The following is a 21,734-nucleotide window of genomic DNA, read 5'->3' on the forward strand; positions in this document are numbered from 1 at the left end:
ACTTTAAGGCCACGTTAAGTTCATCATTTGCATTTTTTAAAATCATATAAAGCTGTCGCGGAAAAGACACAACATGCTTTAAATCAGGGGATCTGCAGCCCAGTGGAATCATAGTAATGGCAGACATCACTTCACCATATCTGCGCAGTTCGCTGCAAGATTTCATTACTCAAGAAAGGAGGTACATTGGAAATGATAACCTTACGAGCAGGAGTCGACAGCGGCAACACGGAGATCAGCACGCCATTAAGCACAACACCCTGCTCGACCAGTCGGGGCACCAGCGCCTTATCGTCCACAAAAATTACTACAGCTTTATTCATACGTGAGGCTGACCGTACATTCTTACACCCCACCACCCTACTGACCTCCATAACGCAGGCCTCCACCGAGACCGCCGGATCAACAAGCAACCTTACGGCGTGCCTTCTGGAAAGACCTGAAAAACTATCTGGAGATAAGCCATCTCGTACCACTTTAGACGCCGCCATAGCGGCAAAGCCGCTATCGCGTCCTCTTTAAAAACTGAAAAAGTATTCGTAAAACTAAAACAAACAAACAAAAAAGAAAGAGAGAGATACTCACAACACGCACCGCCGTCGACGACCGAAAACACAGACACGCCCACCCCAGACCACACCAATCAAGAGGCAAACAGACAGAGAGAGAGAGAGAGAGAGAGATAGATAGATAGATAGATAGATAGATAGATAGATAAGGCACTATATAATAGACAGATAGATAGATAGATAGATAGATAGATAGATAGATAGATAGATAGATAGATAGATAGATAAGGCACTATATAACAGATAGATAGATAGATAGATAGATAGATAGATAGATAGATAGATAGATAGATAGATAGATAGATAAGGCACTATATGATAGATAGATAGATAGATAGATAGATAGATAGATAGATACTGTATTAATCCCAAGAGGAAATTCACATAATTCACATAACAATAAATGATCCACAGCCATACTTTCAGAAGAATCATCATCCCACAGTTATGGATATGGGAAACAGCTTGTAAAGTTAACAGTTATTGCACTGTTTCTGATGTCGCATTCCCTCTTCCAGTGTTCCTGGTTGTTCTACTTGACTCGTGATCTTATTCTTTACTTCTGCGAAGCTCTATTTATTTAACTCCGCGGAAATTTCCTCCTGCCTTCTACAACCTTCCTGGTGTTATAAAATGTGATTGATCCAAGGGTTGGTGGGATATACAGTGCTCGGTGTACCTTTCTGACATTTCACTATCAATCACCCATCCAGCCCCACCTATCTCCAGAGTAATATGTTAGCAGCTACTGTACAGTCCATGGCCACCTGTGTGTTGATGCTGTAATATCGCTTGTGATTCACACACAAGTGCATCCACACTTACGACAATAATCGCTATGTGTGTGCCATTCTGCAGGAATGTAGCTTGCTTTAACAATACCTTCACATGGGTTGGCAAAATGTATGAATGTGCGTTATTACCTCATGGGTTGTAAGGGCATTCAAGAATTGGTGCAAAATTCAAGAAATGGTTGGTTGTGAAATACCTAAATCATCGCTATTGCGAAGCTACATTTTACACATAACATTACAAACACTTTCATTTCGGCAAACAGTGCAATACCTCTCAGCGTAGATGAACTAAGCATGCTATCGCTATCAAATCAAAACCTTTTTACAACAACAACACCAATATTTATTTAGATTGCACATTTTCATACAAGGGCGTCACGGTGGCACAGTGGGTAGCTATGCAGGGTCCTCCCTGCGTGGAGTTTGCATGTTGTCCCCGTGTCTGCGTGGGTTTCCTCTCACAGTCCAAAAACATGCAGGTTAGGTGCTTTGGCGATCCTAAATTGTCCCTGCAGTGAACTGGCGCCCTGCCCAGGGTTTGTTTCCTGCCTTGCGCCCTGTGTTGCCTGGGATTGACTCCAGCAGACCCCCGTGACCCTGTAGTTAGGATATAGCGGGTTGGATAATGGATGGATGGATTTTCATACAAATGCTGTAGCTCAAAGTGCCTTACAAGATAAAGAGAGAGAAAAAGACAAAATATTAAAAATAAAATTAGAGAATACTAATACTATTGGTCCGACGGCCAGGGACGACAGAAAAAAAACACACAAAAACTCCAGGGGGCTGGAGAAAAAAAACCCAACAAAATCTGCAGGGGTTCCAAGGCCACGAGACCACCCAGCCCCCTCTAGGCATTCTGCTCAACATAAATGACCTCAAACAGTCCTCATGGTTTTCAGACTTCATATGGAAGAACTTGATGATGCTGGTCATGTAGACCTCTGGCCTTCAATCCATCAATTTAGGGACATCACGTGTCTTTGATCAGGTGGTGGTGATGCAGATCAACCCCACAGAAATCCAGAAATAGAACAGCAGAGAAAGTAGGGGTTAGTACAGATTTTAGAGCTATGATAATTAGGTGCATATACAGAATATCAGGGTTACACTAAAATGAAGCTATGAGAAAGCCATGTTAAAGTAATGTGTTTTCAGCAGTTTTTTTTAAAGTACTCCACTGTATTAGCCTGGCGAATTTCTATCGATCAGCTATTCCAGATTTTAGGTGCATAACAGCAGAAGGCCGCCTCACCACTTCTTTTAAGTTTAGCTCTTGGAATTCTAAGCACACACTGATTTGAAGATCTAAGGTTATGATTTGGAGTGTAAAGTGTAAGACATTCTGAAATATAAGATGGAGCAGATTATTTAAGGCTTTGTAAACCATAACCAGTATTTTAAAGTCAATTCTAAGTGACAGGTAACCAATCAAAACTGGAGAGATGCGCATGGATTTTCTTTTCCTAATTAAGATTCTAGCAGCTCCATTCTGCACTCGTCGTAATTGATTGACGTCGTTTTTGGGTGTTCCTGAGAGGAGTGCGTTACAGTAATCTAGCCGACTGAAAACAAAAGCGTGAACTAATTTCTCAGCATCTTGCAACGTTATAATGTTAGGAGTGTGTGTATGGACATCTGCCTGAACGCCATCTTCTGGCTGCTCATACCAAGTTAGGACTGCTCATGAGCTTTCCTGACCTAATATCCATCACTCTGAGATTTTCAAGCCAGTTAGGACCGTTTACTTACTTAGAAACGCTTGAAAAATATGGGCACAGATAACTAACTTTGATATTAAGGAGTCTTTTTCTGTTAATCAACATATGAGAATAAAACGTGAAGATATCCAACGGGGTGAATACATTTTATTTGCACTGTATGCTCATACTTCTTTGTACAGCCGTAAAAATATGGAACAAATATATTTAAATGTTTTTCAGTTTATAAATAAATGGTTTCATAATTTACTGAGCTTTATAGTTGCAAAGGCTTGTAAAAAGTCAGAAACTCTGCTCTGTGAATAATAATTAAAAAAATAAAAAACGGAATACTACTTTTTAGATGTGTTTAGTAAATAGTATAGCCATTTAATTGGCAAACTAGAAAGATTACAAAATGCAAGCTTTTGATGCAATTCAGGCCCTGAGGCAACTCGAAAGCTTGCCTACTGGAATCTTTCTAGTTAGCCAATAAAAGCTGTCATTTTGCTTAACTTCTCATTACATCCATAAAGGCTAACACGGTACAACACCCTCGTACTAAAGCCATTTAAAAAAATCTTAAAGGATAAACAATAAATTTTCACTTAATTTTTAAAATCAGCCTTATATAATGTTAGATGCACGACAATAGTATAGTAAAAAAATCTTCCCAGTCTGAGTCCTCTCGGCTATATTGCACAATTTCTTGACAGCCAGCTGTATGAAACTTTTATTTTGACACAGTCTTTTGTGAATGTTTTCCGTCCGACAAGAACCGGAAGTGCTCTGTTTTTGTCGTCCGTGAAGCAGCTCGTACTTCCGGCCCGCGTGGCCTGCAACATTGCTGAAATCCATAAGGTACGTTTTATATAATTAATGAGGGGAAAGTGTTGAAATCAAAAAGGTTAATTTTATATGATTAATGGGGGAGACCGCAAAGGCACGAGTGTGTCGTAAGTGGTGCCTGCCTCACAAACTCATAGTCGGTGGAGCCTCAGCGAAGAACTCCACTCTGTTCACTTTCTAGGCCTGAGCATTGATTTCTCTTTGCCTAATGTTTCAGTTCCCCGCTGCTTGTTTCAGACGGCCGCCAAGTTTACACTAAAGGGCGACGACAGGGCCCCGGGTTTTAAGTCTTTTGTTCAGGGCGAGTTGTGTACTTCCAACGGCCACGAAAGGTGCGGAGCAGCGAGTTGGTGTACGCGCACAGTCCCCCTTTACAGGAGAGTCCTCGGGCGGTAACTCATCTGTCAATATGCTGTTGATCCCAATTGCGTTTTAAAGCGCTGTGGCATTCGGCTAAAGTTCATTAACGAGACTGTCAGTGGCCAATGAGTTCCCTGTTGGTGTTTACTATCTTCATACATTATTCTAATACTTTGTGTCTTTTGGAGACAGAAAGAAAAGTTAAAAGGGAGAAAAATATGGAGGTAGCAAGCCATTCGTTGGACACTGGAACTTAGCGTTTTAAATGCAGTCCCTGCCATGTATGATGATTGGGATAAAGACACATTTTTCCTTGATTCACCTCTGTGCTCCACAGTTTAAGATTACATATCAAGCAATTCAGACTTGATTAAAACGCACATTGCATACTTTTAAGGGTGTTCGCGCACATTTCTGTCTCCACCATGCTGAAATGACAACACTTTTTATTTTATATAAAGCGTTCACGGCAACGTAATGTTTGGGACACAGCTATGGCAAGTCCATTGAAGCCATTGTCATATTTAGGACTTTGTCGCATATCCCTTGCATGCAATGACTACATGAAGTCTGCAATTCATAGATTCATAGACATCACCAGGTGCTGAGGAACTTCTCTGGTGATGCTCTTCCATGCCTGCTTGTTTTTTGGGGGAATTGTTTTTCTTCAGTATATGGAAGGCCTGCTCAATTGGATTTAAATTGGGCAACTGGCTTGGCAGTTCAAGAATTTTCCATTTTTTAGCTTTGATAAACTCCTGTGTTGCCTCAGCAGTGTGTTTGGGTCATTATCTTGTTGTAGGATGAAGTGCTGTCCAGTGAGTTTGGAGGCCTTAACTGGAGTATGAGCAGATCAGATGTTTCTACACACCTCAGAATTCACTGTGCCACTGCCATCAATGAAGAGAAGTGTAACAGGACCTGTGGCAGCCATACATGCCCAAACCTTAACACCCCCATCACCATGTTTAACCGATGAGGTGGTCTGCTTTGGAAATTTAATCTTTAGGTAGAAGCAAGCCCAGATATCTTATGAAACAGTGAAGCCCACATGAGGAATCACAAACAGCTGTGACTCCCAATTGTCTCAAACGTTATGGTGCCCCAAAATGGGACGACGATGTTGTCATTTCTTTCAATGAAAGTCTGCAGTGTGCACTTTAATCACGTCAGAATTTTAATTTGTCATTTTGAACTGTGGATTAGATGGGCAAATCAAAGGAAAAAAGGTGTCTTTGTCCCTGACATTATGGAGGACACAGTATGTGAGATCAATTGTTACAGTGGTGGCAGATTTCTCTTCCTGCTACATTACTATTTAGTTTTACCTTAACCAGTAACTGAAGAATAATGACATGCAAAACACACCAGCGAGTGAACAGCTAATGTTTGGCAAAGATTAGAACTAGATTTTTATTATTATTATTTGGTTTTTAATTGCAATATTGAAAATGTGAGAGACCCCGTACATGACAGATTTCTTTTCTTTTAATTCCCCTTTAGTCTTTAGTTATTGGAAAGCACGCGCTAGAGAGTTATGTTCACAAAGAACGTTGCACATTAACAGATTGACACCCTAGCATCCGAGGTTTTGAAGAATTTCTTATGGGAAAAAAAACAAAAAACACGGTGGAAGACAGTCAAGTACAACTTGCTTTGCATTATTTTGTAGCGAAAAAATCGGAAAACTGGATCAGGCCATGGCTTGCATATCTTACAGCACAAGCTAGTGATACATTTTAATTAATCCTCCACCCAAAAATGATGATTTGTTGCATGTTACTTAACCCCTGTACCGTATATACTCGTGTAGGGTCTTGAAACCCGAAAAATCGATCCTAAAGTCAGACCCGACTTATGTGCCTGTTCAAAAACACAACACATGAGGCAATGCCAGTTTGCAGAGCACACTTTGTCTTAGGCATTTTTCTTAATGCATCTTCTTGCCTCCTCCAGTCTCGCACCAGTTTCTCAGACACATCGAATTTTGTTGCAGCAGCACAGTTACCTGTTTCTTTTGCCACATCAACGACTTTTAATTTAAAACCAGCATTCATATTTTCCTCTGATCGAACACTCCATCGTAGATAAGGGATGCTCTTGTGATAAAGGTGTGAGATACAAAGAACAGAATACGTCTAAATGTCGCTTCAGGATAGTTCAGGTATTAGTGTGGTCACGTAGGCGTGTGCTCCGTGGTTACCCTCTCAGGTGGACGTTAGCATAGCATAATCTCTTGGATCAATAGCGTGAGCTTTCCGCATTCGACTTACACGACCGACATTATAAAATACTGGAAATTATACGGTAAAATCAAGCCCCGACTTACCTGTGGGAGAACTTAAATGTATGTAAATGTTTGCGGTTTGAATAAGACCTTCTCTGAGGACGTTCTGATCGTTTCTTTCCAACTTATCTGGTGCACCTGATTTTAAGTTGAGGTGGTGAGAAGTGTAGTGGTGTTCTTATTCTAACCACATGCAAAATTGACATTTGTGTTTATTTATATTTTGTAATGTGGCATGGTGTTTGTCATACCCTTTATCTATTAATACTGTCATAAAAGGCGCTATGTCGCGCCCGACCCGGCACAGACCACGCAGAGGCAACGTGTACAAAACACACAGGCTTTTATTTTTCTTCAGCTGTGTGACACGTCTTCCCCGTGCCACACAGCCCAAACACAAACCACAATTCTCCACCACTCCTCCCAGGCAAGCTTCGTCTCCTTCCTCCCAACTCTGGCTCCTCGAGTGGTGGTGGCTGGGCCCTTTTATAGCCCACCCGGAAGCGTTCCAGGTGATTAACCACCTGGTCCTAATTACACTTCCGGGTGGGGCTGAAAGCTCGTCCAGCCGGGCTGTGGGAAGCAGGCAGCTCCCCCTAGCGGCCACGCCGGGCCCCAACCAAGCTGTGGAGGACTCCATCTATCATGGAGCCCTGCGGGCGGTTGGGGAGTCACTGTCGGCCAGGGAGGCTGCCACCAAGCGTCCCGGGGGAGGTATTGGACTTCCCATGGCGGCTCCCCCGGAACATAAGCAGCAGAGGCGTCCCTGCCGGGCATGGGACCCGGCTGTCCTTCACAATGAAGATTAAATCTTGATCTGTCCACATATGCTCAAAACAGAAGCACCATTTTCTTGGGGTGTACTTATTTTTTCACATGCCTGTAGAATGCTTAGTTATATAGCACTTCCCCAAAGTGGAGTTCAAGCCAGAAGACATTTTGCTCAAACTGTGCGCCACGTTGTTCTTGATACTGTGAGAAGCTCGGAGAAGTGCAAGGAAGACTGAGTCAAGGTGTGGGTCGGCTGCCCGCTCCTACTTCTGTTCTGGGAGCCTCTTGAGCCCGACACCATCGGTAACGTGACCGGATGAGCCAGGCAGATGAGGGGAAAAAAAACACACACGAAACAAGCGGTCTGTATATAATGGTGTCAAGTGCTTTTATTAAAAACAGTCCAACAGAAACAAAGTGCTCAATACGTGCAGTGCAAAAAGTTCAATAAATAAAGACTCCAATAAAGCAGAGCGCGCTAGTGGAGGTTAAAATCCCAACAAATAAATCCAATAAAACGAGTTTAAATACAAGTTGTCCATTAACACATGCTGCAATCCGTTCAAACTGACATCTCTTCAGCTTATCCTGACCGGACCTTGCAGTTAAGTAGACCCCCACCCGACAGACATGGCCTTCCATCAAACTACAGTCAACAGGTCCAGCTCCAGGTCCGTGCCATTTCCATGGCTCAACTGCAGGGCTCCCAATCTGGACTCAAGCTCGGGCCATTCCCGTCCATGGACACAGAGAGGCTCCCCACCCGAACCTCCGTCGCCCACTCCCACTGCTTTCCCAGATTTATGTGGCGAGCAGCTGGAGTGAACCACTACTGTAGCCCCTGAACGTCGGCCACACACTTTCGCCAGGGCTCTTGCACTTCAGCTCGCTCGCGCCATCTCACCTCCTACCTGCTTCACTCTCCTTCCTTTAACCCCCTTTCTCCAATCTCCCTTTTCATTCTCCTTTTTTTTTCCTTTTCTTCTCACACTCGTTCTTCTCTTTTAAAGCGTGGGTGATGCTCACAGCTCCAGCACTAATTAGGGTCACGTGCACAAAGTGCAGGGCTGTCCACTTCCACATCCCATGCTTGAACCTCTCCTGCCATGCTACCTCGCCCCACCCAGAGACTCAAGTGTAGATGATTATTAAAAATGGCCTCCTGATTCATAAGCCATGGACCTGCCCTTCCACAGAGGGGGTTGGATGGTAATGAGTTTGGGGAGGTCTGGTCTTTGAAGGAGTTGACTCAGATGTGTTCACCGAGTCTTGGTGCAGTTCTGAATTCTACTGTGCTCTTTCTGCAGCTGCCAGCTCCGGTTGTCCAACATGGAGGAGGTATGTCCAGCTGTAAATGGATCTATAGATGTGAAATATAAACGTGAAGAGGGTGTCACAGAAGAGATGGATGATGAAGAAGAAGAAGAAGAGATGAATCCAACAATGCACAGGGGTCTCCTGTCCATGCCTAAAATGGAGAAAACAACTGTGGAAATTAAAAAAGAGGACTGTGAATGGCAATCTGCACACCTTCAGCAGGAGAGCTGCGGCATTAAGGAAGAGGATTTTGAAAGGGTGGTTTTTGACATTAAGGAAGACTCGGAGCTGACCTTTCACACCACTGACACGTATACCACTGAGAGTGTAAACGGTATAAAGGAAGAAGACCTTAAACCAGAGTTTGACTCTCAGCCTTTGTGTCCAGATGAAGATGCTCCTGGATTGGGCCTCAGGCCCACAAATCTGTGCTCCTCACCGCATCATTCTGTCCTTGTGAAATCTGAATATGTAGAATCTGACATGAAGAGAGCTGAAGAAGCATCGGGTTCAAGTCATTCTGGAGAAGGTAAGTGCTAACACCAAAAATCAATCTGAGGTTCTGTGATGATGTGATTTACTTGATGGACTCCGATTTTCTTTTTCAATGAATGCAAAAATATATTTTTGAATTTTATAGTAAAAAAATAAAACTTTTACAAACACTTGATCATCTGTGAGGAATTAATAAAGGAAAGGAATCTTTCCAGTTTATATGCGCAGTGCTTAAGAGATGAGTTATTTGAAGTTATTCAGGGAATGTAATGGAATTTGGACAGTGGATCCAGACTGTTAATATTATGAGTTCTTCAGCAAGAACACACAGATAGAAACTTCTTGACGGTCAGTTTTGAATGTGGGGAAGTTTTTCCCTCACACAGAAAAATCACAAGACATATGGAATAAGTGAGCAAGTGCTGTTTTAGACAGTAGGGCTTTTGGGACCTTCAAAACTTAAATGGAAATTTGGTGAATTTGATTGATGAGCTTGTTGGGCTGAATGGCCTGCTGTTGTTGTCAAAATCATTGTAGTGTCGTAACTCAACCCAGATCTTGTTTCTTGTTCACTCCAGTGCCCTTAGATCAGAGGGTATTTCATGCTCTCCGTTTGATTGCACTGATGGTGTAGTGACCTTAAGTGTTTGTTTCAAGTTGGAGTTAAATGTTAATTGATTATGGAGATGAAGAAAGTTTAGACAACTGTGATCTGTCTGAAATTTACAATAAGCAGTAAATGTGAGGTACAGTACTTGAAAGTGCAAGAAAGCGAAGAACAATTTTTATCAGATCATTACTAGTTGTGTATTATTGAAGTGTAGCTCATATTAACAAAAATAAACATTTTTGAGCGTGGAAAAGGTGCAAAATCAAATATTTTAAAATACAAAACCAAAGAGAGTAATTGCATTCATTGCATTTAGTCTTGCAGTTCTTCAAATATTTGTGTGACTTGCGGAATTCTCCTTTAATATATCAGAGATAAATTAATGTAATTGATTTGCAGAAAAGTGTTTGCAACTGACTTAACATTAGAGTGTAAACCAGGTGTGAAGTGGAGCTATTTCCAGGCAGCATATTTGCTTGTCATTAGCTTTGGATTTAACACTTAACTTGCAACAGCACAACAAATACAAAAAAGTGTACAACACAACTGAGCAGCATACATTGTGTGATGGGTATGGAACTCAATTACAGTCCCACCATTGTAGCCGCTGTTGTTTTTACCTGTTCTTATCGCAAATCTTATTTGCTTACTCTTCCTACAGTCTAACTTGTTGCTTCTCACCTCTGTAAAACTGCACAGTCTTTTTATAATTCCTTCTTATATTTTAATTTATTCATTCATTTGATGGACTCCCCTCATACGCCCACAGCACGCCTACAAACCTCCCCAAACAACCCCACCAATGCGAGATCAAACGAAACCTTCAAAACTTTCTCGGGGCTTAAAGTTTTCAGGCAACACTATAGCAGATGCCTATTTTTAGGTTTGTACAAATATTAACTTCTCATTGTGCAATTTTATTAAAGCTATAACAGTGCTGCTGGCATGCTATGCAAGCTGGGTAGAATGTTTACCAACTGGCTAATTTTCTTTCTTCGACAACTTCACTCAATTTTAATCAAGTCCTTCAAAGTGTCTTTCTTTTGTAGGGGGACTTACCCCGAAATGTTGATATATCGACATGTCATAGTAGATACCTACTGGCATAGATAGTCCATTCTGCCAAATTATTTCATCTTTTTAACAAAACTGAAAATAGCAGTTTTGTTCATGAGTGAGTGAATGAGTCAGATTTGCATTATGTATGTAGATTTTAATCTCTGTATTTTTAAAATCTTTGTAATGATAAATTTCCCCTTGCCATAAATTTATAAATAGCTTTCCATCCATCCGTCATATTACATAAACATTGTAGTATTTTTCTTGATAAGTGAGTGAATGAGTCAGTTTACATTATATATATATATATATATATATATATATATATATATATATATATATATATATATATATATACACACACAGTGGTGTGAAAACTATTTGCCCCTTCGGATTTCTTATTCTTTTGCATGTTTGTCACACAAAATGTTTCTGATCATCAAACACATTTAACCATTAGTCAAATATAACACAACTAAACACAAAATGCAGTTTTAAATGATGGTTTTATTATTTAGGGAGAAAAAAATCCAAACCTACATGGCCCTGTGTGAAAAAGTAATTGCCCCCTGAACCTAATAACTGGTTGGGCCACCCTTAGCAGCAATAACTGCACTCAAGCGTTTGCGATAACTTGCAATGAGTCTTTTACAGCTCTGGAGGAATTTTGGCCCACTCATCTTTGCAGAATTGTTGTAATTCAGCTTTATTTGAGGGTTTTCTAGCATGAACCGCCTTTTAAGGTCATGCCATAGCATCTCAATTGGATTCAGGTCAGGACTTTGACTAGGCCACTCCAAAGTCTTCATTTTGTTTTTCTTCAGCCATTCAGAGGTGGATTTGCTGGTGTGTTTTGGGTCATTGTCCTGTTGCAGCACCCAAGATCACTTCAGCTTGAGTTGACGAACAGATGGCCGGACATTCTCCTTCAGGATTTTTTAGTAGACAGTAGAATTCATGGTTCCATCTATCACAGCAAGCCTTCCAGGTCCAGAAGCAGCAAAACAACCCCAGACCATCAGACTATCACCACCATATTTTACTGTTGGTATGATGTTCTTTTTCTGAAATGCTGTGTTCCTTTTACGCCAGATGTAACGGGACATTTGCCTTCCAAAAGTTCAACTTTTGTCTCATCAGTCCACAAGGTATTTTCCCAAAAGTCTTGGCAATCATTGAGATGTTTCTTAGCAAAATTGAGACGAGCCCTAATGTTCTTTTTGCTTAACAGTGGTTTGCGTCTTGGAAATCTGCCATGCAGGCCGTTTTTGCCAGTCTCTTTCTTATGGTGGAGTCGTGAACACTGACCTTAATTGAGGCAAGTGAGGCCTGCAGTTCTTTAGACGTTGTCCTGGGGTCTTTTGTGACTTCTCGGATGAATCGTCTGTGCGCTCTTGGGGTAATTTTGGTCGGCCGGCCACTCCTGGGAAGGTTCACCACTGTTCCATGTTTTTGCCATTTGTGGATAATGGCTGTCACTGTGGTTCGCTGGAGTCCCAAAGCTTTAGAAATGGCTTTATAACCTTTACCAGACTGATAGATCTCAATTACTTCTGTTCTCATTTGTTCCTGAATTTCTTTGGAGCTTGGCATGATGTCTAGCTTTTGAGGTGATTTTGGTCTACTTCTCTGTGTCAGGCAGCTCCTATTTAAGTGATTTCTTGATTGAAACAGGTGTGGCAGTAATCAGGCCTGGGGGTGGCAACGAAATTGAACTCAGGTGTGATACACCACAGTTAGGTTAGTTTTTAACAAGGGGGCAATTACTTTTTCACACAGGGCCATGTAGGTTTGGATTTTTTTTCTCCCTAAATAATAAAAACCATCATTTAAAAACTGCAGATATATATAATAAAACATAAAAAATAACGTGACATGTTTGTCAATGTAATTGTTTTGTCACTGTTGTGAGTGATGAGTGTTGCTGTCATATATATATATATATATATATATATATATATATATATATATATATATATATGTTTATGTGTGTATGTGTACATATATTATATCATACATATACTGTATACATATACACATATATATCTACATATATACATATACACACACATACACACATATATATATATATATATATATATATATATATATATATATATATATATATATATACGAGGTGTGGCAGAAAAGTAATGAGATTAAGTTTTTATTTTTTTCAAACATCAATGTTATCCCCTTCAAAGTAGTTCCCTTGGGCAGCTACACACCGATGGAGACGTTGTTCCCACTGTTGGTAGCAGCGCTGGAAGTCTTCAACCAGTATGGTCTTTAGCATGTCCGTTACACTCTTTTGGATGTTTTCTAAAGTCCCGAAATGACGTCCTTTGAGGACATTTTTCAGTTTAGGAAAAAGGAAACACAGACTGAGGTCAGGTGAATAAGGGGGTTGGGGAACCACAGGAATGCCTTTTGAGGTCAAAAATTCTGTTATGGAGAGGGCAGTTTTTCGGTACCATTTTGGCACAAACCTTTCGCATGTGCAAATGTTCAGTCAAAATTTGATGAACGGTAAATCTGTTCAAATTTAATTGTTCACTCAACATTCTTAATGTTAAACGACGGTCTGATCTCACAAAAGTGTTCACACGTCGATGTTTTCATTGGTTTTCGAAGTTGAAGTCCTCCTGAACGGTGTTCATCTTCAACGTGTTTTCTGCCTTCAAAAATGATTTGTGCCAGCCAAAAACTTGAGCTCGGGATAAAGAATGTTCCCCATAGGCCTGTTTTAACTTTTCAAAGCGTCACACTTGCCGTTAATGGCACAACGTTGCTCCAAATTCCGCTGTTCCATTTTGCGTGACGCACAACCAAAAACACAACTTCGCTAATAGCAGTCACAAAAATCACGTAGTTAACGGAAGGAGTTGAAACTCGCACTGAGCTATGGGAGGGTACTGATACACGTGCTCTATCAAGGACAACAGCGCAGCGTTGATAGATCGCTTGCAGTGTTGCCAGTCTCATTACTTTTCTGCCACACCTCGTGTGTGTGTATATATATATATATATATATATATATATATATACATACACAGTCTACGGGGTGCAAGCAATTGTTGCTGGGGGTGCCAGAATCCATGAAGGAAGAAAAATGAAAAACATTATTTGTACAAAATCTTAATTTATTTATCCATTCCTAAATAATTAAATGGGCAGGCTATTTCGTATCAGTGCAATACGCTGCTTGTTAAAACGGATGACTCTTATGTGCAAGTCTGCGTGGATATTATGAACTATCGTATCTGTTCAATTTCTATTTAAATTTTAAATAGAAGGAATTTTTATTTAGTTGACAGAATATTATTCTGGAATAAATCAACTCAAACCTTAACTTATAATATTTTGCTCTCCATAAAAATATATCCTGTCTAAATTATACAAGTTAGAAATAAAGTAAACGTTAAAAGAACAAACATTCAAATTTCTTTACTCTTATGTAATTTTATGTAAAAAATAAACTTAAATTTTAAATATCCCAAAAGATTTTGCTCTCCATAAAAATATATCCTGTCAAAATTATACAAATTCAAATATGAACATGCTGCATAACAAAACCTGGAAATATAAATAAAATGTGTTCTTTTCAGCAATAACAAATCAAATCATTCAGTTGTCTTTGGTCTTATGTCATTTTATCAGAGCTGGACGCCTGGCATCTTTTTTTGGCAACAAGTTCGTTTCTGTTTGTTGTGAGGTTCTGTGTTGTGGAGATTCTCAGGATGGACTGCAGGTGCTCATCAGTGAGGCGACTCCTGTGTGCTGTTTTGTTAGTCTTCATGACTGAGAAGAGCTTCTCACACAGATATGTGCTACCAAACATGCACAAGGTTCGAGCCGCATGTAGACGGAGCTGGAGCATTTGTGCGGGAATGGAGTGAATAAACTGTGCGGGCCCTGCAGTATCGTACTTTGCCTTCAGTGTGCCATTACACTGCAGCTCAATCACCTCCATCTGAATCTGCACAGGTGCAGTTTCCACATCGACGGCAAATGGGTTGCGAAACAACTCAAAATTCTTTTTTTGTTCTTCAAAGTCACCAAAGCGCCGTGCAAACTCAGTGCGCTCAGTTTATCAGCAAAGTGCGTATTTGGGAACACCGTAGTGCGACTTGGTTCAACATTACTTGGCAACAGGGAAAGTGAGGCAAGTTGCACTGGTGCATTTGTGTCTCCCATAAAAGCAGCTTCACTTGAAATCACTTTGTGATTGTGCACGGGTAAAAACGTCTGCTGAAGTGTCAGATTCTTATTTAATTCTTCTGCTTTCTGTATCTTCTGCATTGCATTAAGGTCTTTCAGGTTATCTTGATGTTTTGTCTCATAGTGCCGTCTTAGATTAAATTCTGTAATTACAGCCACATTAGCTCCTCAAATGAGACATACAGGTTTACCGGCAATCTCAGTTAACATATACTCAGCCTCCCATCGGTTTTTAAAGGCTCTATGTTCAGAATCAACTTTTCTCTTTGGCATCGTGTGGGCTAGCTTCGCAATAACTTGCAGCATCTTAAGCTACACTTGATTAACGTGGTAAGTGTTCGGCAAGGCAGCTGAAGTGCTGCATTATGGGATCTGTAGTTTATTGTGTTACCAGCGCTTCATATCCCTGGGCCATTAATAACAATAATACAGTATATAAAATGATCCCGCGGGCCGGATTTAATTACACGCCGGGCCGGTTGTGGCCCGTTGGCCTTGAGTGTGACACATATGGACTAAATCGAACTTGAAAAGATATATTTTTTCAAATGTGATCGCGCAATTCAGATCGAGTTGACGTGCACTACAGTACATCGAGCCCGCGTGCTATTGTGGTTTTGCCTGCGTGCCTCAATAAGTTTCCCTCCCCTCGCTCTTACTTTTTTACCGTTCATCTAATGATTACACTGAGTATGGCTTTACCAAAACAATCATTGATCGCGAATAAAGTATCCATTATTCATAAAGCTTCAATTGGTGATCTGTCTTTCTGCGTTAACCGCATATTTTTTCATACGTCTCAAGCCAAGGGGATGCGATGCTAAAATGAATCGGGAAGCGCGCGTACTTACTCTGTGCACCCTCTCTCAGGAATCGAACCTCGGACGCCGGTGCTAGAAGCCTCTACTATTGCACCATGGCGTGATGTTTGTCTATTTGAGCGTAGCAGTGTAATTCGTTTTTTGTTCAGCACTCTTTGGAATTGTTGCTTTTTGTCTGCGCACTGCGTCAGTTCACGTGAGCCGCTGAATATGGTTGTATATGTCACTCGCTCGCTTCTAATTGTTTCGCTGCCTTCTTAATTATATAATGTATGTTTTCTTCAGCGGTTTTTGGAGCTCTTCCTGGCTTTCTACTTACTGAGTGATAACGTGGGAGGCGTGATGATGTCACACGAAACTCCGCCCCCCCACGGCTTTCGAGCTCAACTCCATTACAGTAAATGGGGAAAAATACCTTCCAGTAATGACCATTACGCGTAGAATTTCGAAATGAAACCTGCCCAACTTTTGTAAGTAAGCTGTAAGGAATGAGCCTGCCAAATTTCAGCCTTCTACCTACACAGGAAGTTGGAGAATTAGTGATGAGTGAGTGAGTGAGTGAGTTAGTGAGGGCTTTGACTTTTATTAGTATATATATATATATATATATATATATATATATATATATATAGAGAGAGATATAGATATAGATATATATATAGATATATACAGATATACTGTATATATATATATGCAGTATATAGAGATATGTAGATATATATCTATAAATATAGATATAGTTAACACCAAATGAAATGGAGCACCACTAAAAAAAAGTAGGAGATAACTCTAGTATAAAGGTATAAGTAACAAGTTTTATTTATTTTACCTCTTTTACATGTATGTTGAAATGCTGTTAATCTTCAAAGTTTGAAACTAATAGGATGGGAAACATTTTGTATCTTTCAAATTCACATTTTTTCTGCATTATAATATATATATATATATATTTTAAAATTACTTCACCGATATGAATTTTTTTAGAAGGGGGTTTTTGAAAATCATGTGTGTGTCAAGTGTAATGAAAGCTTTCTTTAGTAGGTTGAACGTGTTGTGAGGCTGCTGACTTAGTGTTCAGTCAGTGGAAGTCTCAATTGTCTTTGCTTTGTCTTTTATTTTTATTGGTGTTCATAAAAATGTTTTAAAAAGAAATATTAAAGTTGAATTAGACTTGCTGGGGAACCAAAGCATTTGGGAAGAATAAGTCTTTGAATATTAATTTTTGTTTTTGTTATTCTGCTCCATATTGTGTATACAGTGCGTCTTTTTAATGGTATGTGGTTTGGCTGTGTGCGTAAAGCATTTTTTTATTTTGTGTGCGAGTAATGAATCTTTTTAACGGCAATGCGATTTCACATTTTTGCGTAATCCTCAAAAGGAGGCAAAAACAACTGTCATTGGATAGGTTCTTTGTTAAAGTCACAAAAAAGGAAAAAGATTCCAGTATGTCAACAGATAGCAGGGATTCCGTTAGTTAGAGTGAAAGTCATTCTACACAGTAACCCCCCTCCTCCTCTTCCTCTCCTCTCTCTCGTCTCCCTCACACCAGCCACAATTCTTTTCAAAGGTAAAGAGCAGGTTGATTTGTTTTATGTATTTTTACTTTATATTTTGTATAAATTTTTATATAAATATTTTTGAGTTGTGGAACGAATCATCAGAGTTTCCATTATTTCTTATGGTGAAATTCAATTTGATATACGAGTGCTTTGAATTACAAGCACGTTTCAGAAACAAATTATGCTTGCAAACCAAGGCACCACTGTATTTAACTTCTTCTTCTTTCAGCTGCTCTCTTTAGGGGTCGCCACAGCAGATCATCTTCCATATCTTCCTGACCTCTGCATCTTGTTCTGTCACATCCATCACCTGCATGTCCTCTCTCACCACATCCATAAACCTTCTCTTTGGCCTTCCTCTATTCCTCTTCCCTGGCAGCTCAATCCTTAGCATCCTTCTCCTAATATACCCAGCATCTCTCCTCTGCACATGTCCAAACCAACGCAATCTCGCCTCTCTGACTTTGTCTTCTAACTGTCTAACTTGAGCTGACCCTCTAATGTCCTCATTTCTATTCCTGTCCTTCCTCCTCTCACCCAATGCAAATCTTAGCATCTTTAACTCTGCCACCTCCAGCTCTGCCTCCTGCTTTCTGGTCAGTGCCACCGTCTCCAACCCATATAACATAGCTGGTCATACTATTGTCCTGTAGACCTTCCCTTTCACTCTTGCCGATACCCATCTGTCACAGATTACTCCTGACACACTCCTCCACCCATTCGACTCTGCCTGCACTCTCTTTTTCACCTCTCTTCCACAATCCCCATTACTCTGTACTGTTGATCCCAAGTGTTTAAACTCATCCACATTCGCCAACTCTACTCCCTGCATCCTCACCATTCCACTGACCTCCCTCTCATTCACACACATGTATTCTGTCTTGTTCCTACTGACCTTCATTCCTCTCCTCTAGAACATGTCTCCACATCTCTAGGGTCTTCTCAACCTGCTCCTTACTATCGCTACAGATTACAATGTCATCATCAAACATCATAGTTCATGGGGACTCCTGTCTAATCTTGTCTGTCAACCTGCTGCCTGCTATCACTACTATACACCACTGTATTTAACAACAGGATCGAGTAGATTCTAAATTCACAAAGTGCCATTCCTCCCAAGCAATTTCAATAGGGCTCATTATTGACATGTTACTGCCATGTAACACATATATGGTTCTATTAATTTAGTATGATTTTAGCTAATAACAGTAAATTCTAGTGAGGTTGTCTTTTAGTTTAGAATTTTTTCTAGTTATTTATACATGAAAAAACTAATATTTTATTAGTCTATATTTCAAGTTATACTATACCAGAAATCACTGCAAAGTTTCATAGAAGTATCTGTGGTGGTTTTCACATGATGCCCTAGCAAACAGAAATTCATTCATTCATTCAGAAATTCATTATATATGTATGATATACAGCACCGGTCAAATAATATAAAGAGTACAAGACACGTGTTTCACCTTAATTGGGGATCATCAGGTGGACGCACTTTTGATTCCCCAATTAGCCGGAAAAACGTGTCATGTACTCTTTGTGTAATTTGACAGGTATTATATATCATATCTATTATAATATTATTATAATAAATATTTATTATTATTATTATTATTATTATTATTATTATTATTATTATTATTATCCATCCATCCATCCATTTTCTAACCCGCTGAATCCGAACAGGGTCACGGGGGTCTGCTGGAGCCAATCCCAGCCAACACAGGGCACAAGGCAGGAACCAATCCTGGGCAGGGTGCCAACCCACCGCAGTATATTATTATTATTATTATTATTATTATTAATAATAATAATAATAATAATATTATTATATTATCATATATATATTATGTGAATTTCCCCTTGGGATTAATAAAGTATCTATCTATCTATCTATCTATCTATGATCTGCTTCTCGCAACTGAGAGGCCGTGGGGATGACTGCCAAGTGGCTGATCAACCACAAGCGTTACCTGGTAAGTAACCACCCAAATATCACTCCAGTATGATCAGACATATGCATATACAGTAGATAATAATAATAATAATAATATAGATAGATAGATATTTAAGAGAAGTGTAAAAAAATTTTGTATAGTCTTAACTTTTCTCCAGGAGCAAACCTGGTACCCAGAATAATCCTGCATGAACATGAAGACCAAACACACAGGTAAATCTGACAAGTACTGACTGGAGCAGCCTGTGCTTAACTGTGATGGGTTTGCACAGCAGGTGTTCTTGTTCTTCTCATTTGTATGAGGAAAAAGATTCCAGTCACTTACGTATTTACTTCCAGACACCTTACAGTTTTGTACTTCTTTTTTATTTTACTTCCAGTCACTGTTAAATTATCTTAGAGCTGATCCATCAAGTTCAATGCTCCTTCGATACTCTTAGAAAGTCATTAAACAGAGGTAATGCCAAGCATGACCACTCTAGGGGCTGGTATCAGAATGATAAAAGTACCAAGATGTAGCATCAGTGCATGTGTTAAAAAATATAATAAGATCAACAATGTTGTATAGTACAGGAACAAACTTGTCAAGCAACTAGAAGGAATGGAAGCTCAATAGGTGGAAATTTTATAACAGATGAGCAAAACGGATCAGACTGAAGAGAAATGCATTTGAGGGTGAAAGTGATGACTCCACTGTGCTGGACATGTATGGAGACAAGACGAAAAAAATATATATACTAAGGAGAGTGTTGGAGATGGAGTTCCCAGGAGGAAGAAGAAGAAGAAGAGGGACACAAAAGGCCAGATGATAGAATGTAGCAGTCATGGATGTGCAGGAGAGACCATAAATAACAAGGAGATTACTGGAAATGAGAGGCTATGGACAAGAGAGATGCATCTTCACTATTAGTGAATCCACAAGAGGGAAAGACAAAGAAGAAATGCAGACATAAATCATGCAAAAGATATGTTGTGTCTAATAATGTGACCTGTTGAAAAAGTTCTCTTAGGAATGTAGCTTTGACAATATGTTTTAACCCTTAAACTGCCACATACTTGGGGTTAATGCACCCCTGTACTCCAAATACTTTTTTGCTGCACTTTTTAAGTTAATGTCACAATTCACCAAGAAAAAGTGAAATTGTAATGGAACACATTTTTTTTTCATGCAAATAGCATCACAATTACTGCAACGCTGATCATTTTATACACTGCCAATAAACTGCTAAACATATGGAAAAAAACTACTGCAACAATCTCTTATTACATGGACAAGGTGCAAATGGCGCCATTGATGAAATTCAGTAAATCACCGAGCCAAATGCGCTTGAACTGGCTGCACGTAAATGCACAGAGGTAAGCGCTGATGCTTGCAGACTAGTCTAGTGCAGCGGCCGAATCCCAGAGACAGTTATGCTGCAGGGAGTGGCAGTGGTCATGTGCTGGCTTCTCAACAAATGTATGGCACTGACTGATCAGCTCCAGCGTACTGGCAAATTGCACTGGGAAACGACTATAGCTGGTTGCGGTGTTCAATGAATGTACTTCGCAGAATATACTCGGCTCCTACATGCTGGCAGATTGCACTGGAAACGACTTTAGCCGGGTGCAGAATTCAATGAATGTACGCGCTAAATATACTCGGCGCCGGTCTGCTGGCAAATTGCATTTGGGATCTAACTGTAGCCAGTTCTGGCGGTTTAATGGCTAAACATAAGTGTCCAGAATTATCTCAGTGTTTACCATTGTAGTATTGACATTAGCACAGTTGGATTCAAAGTTCACAAGCCTGCTGCATAGTGTTTGACACTTCATTCATTTTGTGGTCTTTTAGTAAATCAAACAATACAGTCTAGGGACCTCTTGTCAACACTTAACAATTTTATCATCCTGAAGAGATGTTACGCTTGCCTTAAAGTTACTCTCAAAACTTGTTGCTTTTTTTTTTTGGCAAATGTAATTTTGGGACATATTTTTACCAAATTATTATAAAGGAGTGTATTGTGCAGAGAATAAAGGTCTTTTTTTTTTTGCATCTTTTTAAAATACCATATTAATGGAAATAATAATCGAGTAACCAATTGATTAGTAAAATGGCGGTTAGTTGCAGGCCTAGTGTGTACATATGGTATGATTTATTGTTTGTTCTGTAATTTTCCTGTGCCATTCTTTTAAAAGCCAAATTGAAATCACCACCACCCAAAATTACTGGTATTTTTTTTTTCATTAAGTATTAAAAAGAAGAGGAAGCCTTACCTCTTTCTTTTTAACAAGCATACCTGTACTTGTGTTTTGTATTGGCCTGTACTGTATGCTAAATCAGTATCATCTTTCAAAGGTTGCAGCGCTCTTTTTTTACCTTTCT

General features: G+C 39.8%; 1 protein-coding gene across 1 annotated transcript in view; it reads left to right on the top strand.

Moving 5' to 3' along the window:
* The first annotated feature begins 3,854 nt into the window (after nt 1-3,854).
* LOC120534656 overlaps nt 3,855-21,734 on the top strand; it is a 76,923-nt gene continuing 59,043 nt past the window's right edge. The window contains exons 1-2 of the mRNA XM_039762247.1: nt 3,855-3,924; nt 8,638-9,176. Of these exons, the coding sequence (XP_039618181.1) occupies nt 8,660-9,176 (517 nt within the window). The 5' untranslated portion in view covers nt 3,855-3,924; nt 8,638-8,659. The remainder of the gene's footprint in view (nt 3,925-8,637; nt 9,177-21,734) is intronic.

Source organism: Polypterus senegalus, chromosome 8, assembly GCF_016835505.1.
Source record: "Polypterus senegalus isolate Bchr_013 chromosome 8, ASM1683550v1, whole genome shotgun sequence".
NCBI lineage: Eukaryota > Metazoa > Chordata > Cladistia > Polypteriformes > Polypteridae > Polypterus > Polypterus senegalus.